This window comes from Nycticebus coucang, chromosome X, assembly GCF_027406575.1.
Source record: "Nycticebus coucang isolate mNycCou1 chromosome X, mNycCou1.pri, whole genome shotgun sequence".
Taxonomy (NCBI): domain Eukaryota; kingdom Metazoa; phylum Chordata; class Mammalia; order Primates; family Lorisidae; genus Nycticebus; species Nycticebus coucang.
The window spans coordinates 37,260,774-37,272,795 of NC_069804.1; the positions used below are offsets into that span (position 1 = coordinate 37,260,774).

General features: G+C 34.9%; 1 protein-coding gene across 1 annotated transcript in view; it reads left to right on the forward strand.

Moving 5' to 3' along the window:
• CFAP47 (cilia and flagella associated protein 47) overlaps positions 1–12,022 on the forward strand; it is a 307,856-nt gene that overhangs the window by 74,715 nt on the left and 221,119 nt on the right. Inside the window, exons 24-25 of the mRNA XM_053578992.1 lie at positions 7,449–7,543; positions 11,073–11,232. Coding sequence (XP_053434967.1) covers positions 7,449–7,543; positions 11,073–11,232 — 255 coding nt within the window. The remainder of the gene's footprint in view (positions 1–7,448; positions 7,544–11,072; positions 11,233–12,022) is intronic.

A 12,022-nucleotide genomic window follows, 5' to 3' on the forward strand; every position in this document is an offset into this window, starting at 1 on the left:
TTTAGCATCCTGTCTTCCTTTGTCTATATGCTGACAATCCCCTGAGGGCAGGGTGCATCTTAGGCTCAGTAAGGCGGTCCTCTGGGTCAGCCCCACCCTGGGAACTTCCCGACTCTGCTCGTGCGTTTCTAGTCCCCACGCTCCACCCAGGCTGGTACTATCTCAGGCAAACCCTTTACTCACGGGGCCTGCATTTCCGTCCCAGATCTGATCCATTGTGGTGTTGCCACCTGAGTAGATGTCCGGCCTCCTCTTGTTGCCCAGGGAGACAGTGGGTGTGGCTTCGGAATATCCGGGCGTGAGCCCTATTGTTGCCAACAGACCGCTGCTGCTTTGCACCTCGGGGCACTGCCACTCCGGCGTGGTTCTCTCTCAGCAAACCGTCCTCCTCACTACCGTGCGTCAGAGTCAGAACTGACCAGCTGCAGTTTAGGTCCTGTCCATACCCCTTGAGAAATCACCCAAGAATCTGGACTCCTGGGTGACAGGCCTCCAGACCTCAGAGTGAGAGTGGAGGGCAGTGCTGGGAGCTCAGAGTTGAAGGTAGAGAATATATACAGTTTTATGCCTGGCAGAAGAACACCGTGGCACCCTAGTAGGGGAGGTAGGTCCAGTTTTTAGAGGTCTCTCCTGTGGAGGGTAGTGGGAGGACGTTTGAACTCTGTTCATTTGTTTGTGGGGCACTCCGAGCTGTTCTCATGGGGGAGGGGCCTCCCGTCCGCTTGGTGATGGATTTTGTATCTTTTGTTTGTATCCTTGGTCGCAGCTCGCAGGTCGCAGCTCGCCTCAGCAGGGTTGATGTGCATTCTTCAACCTTCTCTCGGTGCAGCTCTAATCCACCACGTTACTTGCTAAATTTCTGTCCTTTAACTCTCCTTCTGAACGGGAGCCTCTGTGGAAAGCTGGCTTCAGACAGCCATCTTGTCTCCACCCCGGTAGAACTTTCTTTTGCCTTTTTATAAATATGGTGGTAGTGGAAATATTTTTGTATTATAATTTTTCCGGTATTAAATTCTTTTTGAAAGATAGATTCTCACATTGGATTGAATTAGTTCCAAAGTTTATACATGTACAAGGCTTTTAGTGTATTTTATCAAGGGCTTTATAAAGAGTTGCACTGTTTTAACCCATCCCCAGTATAAATTCTTTAGAGTATTGAATTAAAGAAATTGAACATATTTCTAAATGATTAAAAATACTTCATTTCAATTTACAGTTTTTCATTGCTCATAAGGATGAAAATATATTTTCTATTAATCATGTTTTATGTAAATTATCTGTTTATGTACTTCAGCGTTATCACTAAGGTTTTGTATTTGTCTGGTAAAGTTGAGTGAGATCTGTATTTGTATATTTTTTCATGTTTGAGATGAATCTTTTTCAGAATTTGTTTTTTGTCTTTAATTTTATTTATTTTTCAATAGATATCTCTATTAACCTTATGGTAAAAGCTAATTCTCTTTTCCTCTGTGATTTTTTTTTTCCTGTAGTCTTTTTTTTTTTTTTTTAATCATAGCTTTGTACATTTATGCAATCATGGGGCACCATACACTGGTTTTATAGACCGTTTGACACATTTTCATCACACTGGTTAACATAGCCTTCCTGGCATTTTCTTAGTTATTGTGTTAAGACATTTATATTCTACATTTACTAAGTTTCACATGTATCCTTGTAAGATGCACTGCAGGTGTAATCCCACCAATCACCCTCCCTCTGCCCATCACCTCCACTCTTCCTCTCCCTCTCCCCCTTCCCCATATTCTTAGGTTATAACTGGGTTATAGCTTTCTTATGAAAGCCATAAATTAGTTTCATAGTAGGGCTGAGTATATTGGATACTTTTTCTTCCATTCTTGAGATACTTTACTATGAAGAATATGTTCCAGCTCCATTCATGTAAACATGAAAGAGGTAAAGTCTCCATCTTTCTTTAAGGCTGCATAATATTCCATGGTGTACATATACCACTATTTATTAATCCATTCATGGATCGTTGGGCACTTGGGCTTTTTCCATGACTTAGCAATTATGAATTGGGTTGCAATAAACATTCTGGAACAAATATCTTTGTTATGATGTGATTTTTGGTCTTCTAGGTATATACCTAGTAGAGGAATTATAGGATTGAATGGCAGATCTATTTTTAGATCTCTAAGTGTTCTCCAAACATCTTTCCAAAAGGAATGTATTAATTTGCATTTCCACCAGCAGTGTAGAAGTATTCCCTTTTCTGCACATCCACGCCAACCTCTCTGGTCTTGGGATTTTGTGATATGGGCTAATCTTACTGGAGTTAGATGATATCTCAAAGTAGTTTTGATTTGCATTTCTCTGATGATTAAGGGTGATGAACGTTTTTTCATATGTCTGTAGGCCGTGTGTCTGTCTTCTTCAGAGAAGTTTCTCTTCAAGTCCCTTGCCCAGCCTGCGGTGGGATCACTTGTTGTTTTCTTGCTTATACATTTGAGTTTTCTGTGGATTGTGGTTATTAAACCTTTGTCAGAGACATAACCTGCAAATATCTTCTCCCATTCTGAGGGCTGTTTGCTTGTTTTACTTACTGTGTTCTTGTCTGTGCAGAAGGCTTTTCATTTGATCAGGTCCCAGTAGTGTATTTATTTTTATTTTTTTTTATTAAATCATAGCTGTGTACATTAGTATGATCATGGGGCACCATACACTTGGTTCATAGACCGTTTGACACATTTTCATCACACTAATCAACATAGTTTTCCTGGCATTTTCTTAGTTATTTTGCTAAGACCTTTACATTCCACATTTACTAAGATTCACATATACCCTTGTAAGATGCACCGCAGGTGTAATCCCATTAATCCTCCTCCCTCCACCTACCTCCCCCCTCTCTCCCCTCCCTTTCCCCCTTCTCCCTATTCTTAGGTTGTAACTGGGTTATAGCTTTCATGTGAAGGTCCTACATTAGTTTCATAATAAGGGTGAGTACATTGGGTACTTTTTCTTCCATTCTTGAGACACTTTACTAGAAGAATATGTTCCAGCTCCATCCATGTAAACATGAAAGAGGTAAAGTCTCCATCTTTCTTTAAGGCATAATATTCCATGGTGTACATATACCACAATTTATTAATCCATTCCTGGATCGATGGGCACTTGGGCTTTTTCCATGACTTAGCAATTATGAATAGGGCTGCAATAAATATTCTGATACAAATATCTTTGTTATGATGTGATTTTTGGTCTTCTGGGTATATGCCCAGTAGAGGGATTACAGGATTGAATGGCAGATCTGTTTTTAGATCTCTAAGTGTTCTCCATACATCTTTCCAAAAGGAATGTATTAATTTGCATTCCCACCAGCAGTGTAGAAGTGTTCCCTTTTCTCCACATCCACACCAACATCTCTGGTCTTGGGATTTTGTGATGTAGGCTAGTCTCACTGGAGTTAGATGATATCTCCAAGTAGTTTTGATTTGCATTTCTCTGATGATTAATGATGATGAGCATTTTTTCATATGTCTGAAGGCCATGCGCCTGTCTTCTTCAGAGAAGTTTCTCTTCAAGTCCCTTGCCCAGCCTGCAATGGGATCCCTTGTTCTTTTCTTGCTAATGCCTTTGAGTTCTCTGTGGATTGTGGTTATTAAACCTTTGTCAGAGACATAACCTGCAAATATCTTCTCCCATTCTGAGGGCTGTCTGCTTGCTTTACTTACTGTGATCTTGTGTGTGCAGAAGCTTTTTAGTTTGATCAGGTCCTAGTAGTGTATTTTTGAAGCTGCTTCAATTGTCCGGGGGTCCTCCTCATAAAATACTCCCCCAGACCTATTTCTAATATTGTTTTAAAAATTAAAATATCTTACCCATCTCTAGTGTTGATAGGTATGTAATTCTATGCTGTTTTCTTTCATTCTTTCTATTTTTAAAGATTAAATATTTATTTAACAATTTATGTAGTTAATTATTAACAAATATTATTCCACATTCACACAGGGTTAAGGTATGAAAGCAGAATTAATTGTATAATTTAAACAAAAGTAAAATTATCTAATGATTAAGATTATTAGTAAAATCAGGTAGAAACATAGCATTTATTTCTTGGGAAGCTGAGACCTGTGAAACACATTCTCCAATTTGCTGTTTTTCTCCCTCCTTTGAATTCTTTTTGGTTTTGAATTTACAGATGAGTTTTTAAATTTTTTATTGTATATACTGAAGATGTATGATATGTTTTGTTATACATATACATAGTGAAATGATTTCTACAGTCAAGCAAATTGACATATTCATCATGTCATATAATTGCCTCTTTCTGTGGCAAAATTACTTAATATCTACTCTTTTAGGAAATTTCCGGTATGTAATATAAATATCATTAACAGTAGTCCTCATATGGTACTTAAGTTTGTTTTTCATGACATTATTAGTAAACCTCATTCTCAAAGAATGCTATGTTTGGTGCTTTTCAGTTTTTTTAATTTCAGATTAATATGAGGGTACAAATGATTAGGTTACTTTGTTTGCATGTTCAACTTGTAGATGAGCCCTTCACCCAAGGAGTGTGCTGTATACCCTTACATTGTGCACTTTAGGTGAGAGTTTACCAACTCTCTCTCATTTTTGTATTGTCAATAGTTACATAGATAGGAAATGCCTATGTAATAAATGTACACACTCCACCTGTCATGCTCCATAAATGACTAAATTCTGGGTATTTTGATAGGTCATTTAGGCAGATAAGATATGAATATTAGAGCCTTATTTGGATCAGTTCACTGGCCTATTCCATTTCTTTGTTAATTGGGAGGTCTGTTCAAATCCATCTTTCCCTCAGTATAATGGCATGATTCACAAGCCTGCTGTTACCTTTTTACTTCAAAAATACATGCATTTTTTTTTTGAGACATAGTCTCACTCTGTCACCCTGGGTAGAGTACCATTGTGTCATTATAGCTCACAGCACCTTCAGTCTCTTGGGGTCAAGTGATCCTCTTGCCCAAGTTTTTCTTTTTTAGTAGCGACAGAGTCTCGCTCTTGTTCAGGGTGGTCTCGAACTCCTTAGCCCAAGCATTACACTTGCCTCAGCCTCCCAGAGTGCCAGGATTACAGACATGAGCCACCACACCTGGCCCATGATTTCATTTTTAAATTAATATAGTGCTAACAGAATTTATAATCCAGAACTGCAAGTCCACGGTTCCTCTCCTTCTTTCACTTTATCTCGCACCACAGTGTTGGTGACTGTCATTATTTAGCTCATGAAGACACTATGTAATGACAAGCTTTTTTCTTCACTTGCAACTCTAACCGCATTCCTTTATTTTCCTAATATAATTATACCTGAAATTTCGTTAAGTTTTTATTTGGGGTTTTGGTTATTATAGCAATATATTGTTCATTGCCAAGCCAAGTAGTGCACCATGCACAGTTATTACATTTCCTTTCTTTCAACTTTTTTGTTTTTCTCCTGACATTAATAATTACTTAATTGTCCTTGACTATTTGAATCATCCTCCAAAGCCACATGCTGTATAATAAGCTTGTCAGGATAATAGCCCATATGCTCTGGTCTGTCAGATTGCTTATTTTCTTAAAACAACACTCCTGGAGCATGCAATTCCTGCTCCAATATGGACTATATACTTTTTTCCCTAAAGCAGAAATAATTTATGTAAACTTACAGAACTCAAAAACATGAGTTTATTTCAAAATTTCCTTTCCAGCATCATTTTCTCTTTCTCATATTATAATTGGTTGTATTTTTCACATTGTGCATTATGTTATATATATTAATTATCTTATGTATTCTCTCATTGCCCTTTTTCTCTTTTGGTACATTTCCCAGAATATTTTTCTGACTTGACTTTTATGTCTCAAAATATTTTTGGCAATTTTATACAAGCAAGAGTTCTTAATATTTAATGATTATTTCTTTATGGATAGCCACTTTTCAAAGAAAATAATACTTTTTCTCTCTACTTATGTTTTGATAATTTCTCTGATATTTTCCTTCATTGATTTCATTCTCTCTATTTTTGTAGAATTATTTTCATTTGTATTTCATTATGTATGATATATAACATTGCCTAGTGATCAGGATACCAATGAAAAATGAATGTTCTAATTTGTGGGGGGAGATCTGACCTATTAGTCTGTGAATCTTTAATTTTGATTGACTTAGTTTCTTCAAAAACTAATTCTTTAATAATCTGTAACAGGGAAAATAGAATTATTTGCCTAAATGAAATAAGACTCTGTAAATAATATGTGAAATAATATGCCAAAGCATTGCTTTGCTTTTGAAGCTATATGCAACGTGTTAGTTTCACTAATTATCCCCAATCACCAATTTGTAAATATAAAGGCCATATTACATGTACCATTTTCTGTATATCTGCCATAACATTGTCTTTCCTAGGATTTCTCATGAAAGGTTTAGAGTGAAATAAATGAATGCTATCCCACAACTATCTCCTATCCCACATTTCCTGACCCTCTGCCAAAGCAGCCATTAATTCCTGTGATATAGTCAAAACACGCACAAGGCATATGCATTTTGGGGATTGGAAGCTGATTTCTTTCCATTTATTTATTTTCCTCAAAGCTTGTGAGCCCCTTTATCTTCCATTGAGAATTATAAGTGTCTTAGAAGTTTCAAAAATATAAGTTTTTCCCAGCAAAATATAATACAGTGTGATATTTTTACAGATACCTTTATTCCTAATCTCCCATAGAATAGCCATTTACTCTCAGAGCTTTCTTTCTTATTTTATCTAGGAAATATTATGTGATATACCAGCTACATATCTTCTCTGTATTCCCGTAATTTGTCCTTCTACATTTCTGTTCATTTCTGCATTGTTCAAACTTGAGTGTGGAAATCAATTTAGTTCCGTTTACTTTTTTCATACTCAATATTAAGTACTTTTTATACCTTTTTATTGTCTCAAGGGTAATTTTCCTATTTTACTTGTAATTTGTTACCATTTTAAAAATTGTACAAAATGGAACTTTGTAAATGTGATGAAGAGAAGTAGATTAAAAGCATTTCAAAATGTAATTTTATTTTTTCTTTGGGAATATAAAAACAGAAACACATTGTATTTTTATTGTTTTCTATTTAAAATAAAGGGAAAGGGAGGGGGGGAGGGAGGGGGAAGGAGGGGGATTAATGGGATTCCACCTGCGGTGCATCTTACAAGGGTATGTGTGAATCCTAGTAAATGTGGAATGTAAAGGTCTTAGCAAAATAACTAAGAAAATGCTACAAAAGCTATGTTAACTAATGCGATGAAAATGTGTCAAACGATCTATGAACCAAGTGTATGGTGCCCCACAATCATACTAATGTACACAGCTATGGTTTAATAAAAAGAAAAAATAAATAAATAAATAAATAAAATTACACAAATTAATGACTATATTTTTATATCTATTGATATTTTATCAATATATTTACTTTTCCCTCACAGCACTACGAGCACCATTGCTATTATCCAGCCATGAGTTTGAATTTGAGATACCGTTACATGAGATGGAGCCTAAAAGTAAGACGGGAAAAAATGAGGTATGTACAGATAAGTGGTACAATTTACAACTATTTTTGGAATTGCAGTTTTTAGTTGATTAATTTGAATATTCTGAAGCAGAGCAATTTAAACTATTCCTTATGATTAATTTCTTCTCAAACATTTCTGCTCTTTGGAGAAAGAATGCTGGCATTTTTAGAGAACTTGCAAATGTATAATTTCTGAGAGATAATTTTCAAAGTATGCAAACATGTAGACGTTGTAAATATTTACATATGTACATGTTTAAGAAGAATATTGAAAATATTTTTGAATATAATTAGATTATCACTCTCTCCTTACGCAAATGGAAGCTATGGTTTAAATTAATATCAAATGTGTTCCATACATGTAAGTAAATGTGGTTAGTAGTGAGAATAAAAAGTGAAAAAAATCTAAGTATATAATAAAGTAACTTCTATATTAATCTACTCTTTTTTTCTTAGTGGATATCTCTGCCTCTCTTCTAATTGGGAATCCATCCAAAAGGAAAAAAGAGAGCCATACTTAAGAAAGAGCCTTTTGTAGGCATTGTAGAAATTTGTATTTGAACTTTCATTGTTTTGCTTTATGTTTTGCTGTTTCTGGAACCAATTCTGAACCTCGATAGCATTGAATAAAAATTATATGGAGAAACTATTTAACATTGCATCCATGAAAACAGCAGAGTGCCATATAATATTATAGTTAGAAATCAATAAAGGGGCTCTCTAGAAATTAAAAAAAACAGCTTAGAGTATAAAAAGATCAATCAAATGTCTACTTCTAATGGAACTTAAAGGATGCAAAAGACCTTGTATGTGGTGCTATAAAAGAAACCTTAGTGGACTGAATAGATCCAGATTTCAGATGTAAACAATTGCCTCATAATTGTGGGATTATTTTCTACTATTGAAATTTTAGTCAATTGATATAGGAAGAGAAAATCTCGATACCATTAGCCTTCTCTCTTGAGTGGCAAAGGGGTCACACCAGCTCGGTGGAGGAAAAAATGTGACACTAATTCACTACAGATATTTCCCCTAAATGATATTTACAGAGTCATAATAAGATATACAATACAAAGAAGACTTAATACGTTTATGGAAGATTAAGTTAGCAGAAAAATAGGGTATGGTAGAAAAAAAGAGGACTGGAACATCTTAAATAGTGGGTAATTAAGAGCTATTATCAACAGTTGACAAAATGAGATATAAATATATTGCTTAAAATTACCAGGTGACTAGTGAAACAATTAAAATCATACAAATATCCAAAAATGGGAAGTGAGGAGAAGTGGCGGGTAGCACCAATGAGTTAAATCCTTATCTTTTCTAGTGGGCAGTCAGGAGACAGTATCTGAAGCTGACAAACCATGAAACAGCCCCCTGGTAGGCAGAATAATGACCCTAAAGATGGTAAGGATCTAATCTCCAGAATTTGTGGCTACATGACTTTATATCATAAAAGACAATGTGCTGATGTGATTGTGGTTAAGGACCCTGAGAAGGGAAGATTATCCAGCATTGCGTAGGTCATCCTAATGTAATCACAGGAGTGGTTAAAAACAAAGAACCTCTTACAAGGGTATATGTGAAACTTAGTAAATGTGGAATGCAAATGTCTTAGCACAATAACTATGAAAATGCCAGGAAGGCTATGTTAACCAGTGTGATGAAAATTTGTCAAATGGTCTATAAAACCAGTGTATGGTGCCCCATGATCACATTAATGTACACAGCTATGATTTAAAAAAAAAAAAAAAAAGAACCTTTCCTAACTGTGCTCAGAGGGAGATGTGATGACAGAAAAAGGGTCAGAGCGATGCAGTATTGCTAGCTTTGAACGGAAAGGAAGGAAGCCACCAGCCAAGGAATGCAACTGGCTTCTCCAAACTGGAAAAGCAACGAAGGGTACTCTTCCCTAGAGCCATCAGAAGGGAACAGAGTTCCTGCCAACACCTTTAACTTAAGAAATTTATATTTTTATAAAATGCTAATTTGTGTTAATTTGTAATGGCAGCAATAAAAAAATACTATAAGCCACATCAGCATCAGATTTAGAACAAGGCTATTCTAAATGAAAACCCAAATCAGAATTGGCTAAAAATGGTCAGCAAGCAGAAGTATTATGAGTTGAGTGAATCAACTGCTTTTTAATAAACATTTTTGAACATTTTGTATAAGCTACATACATGTATCATTTTGATAAATAAAAATAAAATATAACACAAGACTAAACATAGTAAACTAATCATTCTCATAATTACAGGATAATGAAGGTATATAGTATTTTGGAGATATCATAACTTTTCCTCATTTTAGAATGACAAAAATTTGGCATTCAAATGTATAGTATGATTTTGTGCCCACATTCTGTATTTTAAAATACATGGTTTACTTTGCAATGTGTAAATAGCCCACTAGGATTGCTAACACGTTTACGACCTAGAGAACTTTGTTCATACACAGTTGTTTTTGTCTTTAACTTTAGAATTTCCAGTTAAAACAGTTTTCAAAAGCTACTTAGATCAGTTCCTCTCCACCTACCACTAACTTCAGTGGGTGGAGGTTATTTGACACACTTATAATATAGTTTGTCATAGTCTAGAACCCACTTTGGGATCCCCAACATCTTGGTTGATTGTTTTAGATTTGGATACACTTAAGTTCACTCTTTGTAGCACACAGCTCTTTGGGTTTTGAAAAATGCACAGAATTACATATGTATCACATAAGTGCCATACACAACAGTTTCACCAGACTAAAAAATGTCTGCGTGACCCCTTTGCAGTTAAACTACTCCTGCTTCCACTCACACCTAGCAACCACTATTTTCTTTCATCCCAGTAGTTTTGCATTTGCAGACTAACAGGTAAACTTAATTATACAAGATGTGGTCACTTGGGTCTGAGATCTTTAGCTTAGAAAAGTATGTTTAATATCATCCATATCTTTTGCATGAATTAATACTTTGCCTATGTTATCACTAAATTGTATTCCATTATATGAATGTAGCATATAGTTTGGTTCTTCATCCATTAGGTGAATGAAATCTTGTTTTGCTTTGTTTTTACTCCCAGTATTTGGAGATTAAGAACAAAGATATAAACATTCACTCTTAGGTTTTATGTAAGCATAAATTTTCAATTTGCTTAAGTAAATACTTAGGAGTGGTATTCCTGGGTCATGTGGGAGGTATGTTTAGCATTATGCAAAACTGCCCAGCTGTCTTCTAAACTGCCTATAACATTTTGTATTTTCACCGTGAACGAATGAGGGTTCCTTCCTTGCTAGCATAGCTATAATAATAATTTTATTTTGCTGCAGACTATAACTTTTGTGAATATTTCATAATTTTAATAGGTTATGAATATATGTATGCTCCTTTGTTTACCTAACATCACTTTTAAAACATTTTTATCTATTACTAGCATTTTTAATTATTTGACTTTGTGCATAGCATCATCAAGTTGCTATGGCATTACGACTAAATTTTATATTGCACATGTAAATTTTTAATTTTTTTCTACTCTTTAAGTGTGAGCAGATTCTTGCGATGGAAAATATTTCAAAGCACGAGGTGCAGTGGACTTTAGATTTTAAGAGCACGAGCCGACTATTCAAAGAAGGAATATTCAGGTTTAGTGCACTAGATGGGACTCTGAAACCACGAGAGAAGTGTACCGTTTCTATAATTTTCTGTCCAAGTAAGTACCTTTCTCCTATATTTGTGTTTATACTTTTAATGTATCCTTCACATATTAAATTATCTTATCATGTATACAATATTTTAGATTATTTGATGTTTGTTCTCTTTAATTTTAATAATTATAAGTAATCTAATTTTATTGATCTTTTTTGTATGTTAAGATATTTAATTGACAAATATTCTATACAATGTGATGATTTGATGTATCTATACATTGTGTAATGATTATCACAAACTAATTAATTAACATATTCATCACTCTTGTTTTACATTAGATCTCCAGGCCTTGTTTTTCTTATAACTGAAAGTTTTTACCCTTTGATCAAAATTTCCCTTGCCCTCCAACCCCTTAACAGACTATGCCTTACACTCTGCTTCTATGAGTTTAAATTTTTAGATTCTACATATGTAATAGTATATAGTATTTGTCTTTGTATGTCTGGCTTATTTCACTTAGAATAGTGTCCTCTAGGTTCAATCATTTTGTCACGAATGGCAGGATTTCCTTCTATGATATCACTGGTTAATATTCCATTGTGTATACATATACCATAATTTCTTTACCCATCCTTGGGCACTTATGTTATCTCCATAATTTGGCTATTGTGAACAATGCTACAGTGAATGTGGGAGTGCAGATATCTTTTCAAGATACTGGTTTCATTTCCTTTGAATATATTCCTAGAAATGAAATTACTGGATCATATAGTATTTCTATTTGTAATTTTCTGAGGAAACCTCCCAGAATTTTGCCTATCATATTCAGCCACTACAGTGGAATGTGCCGC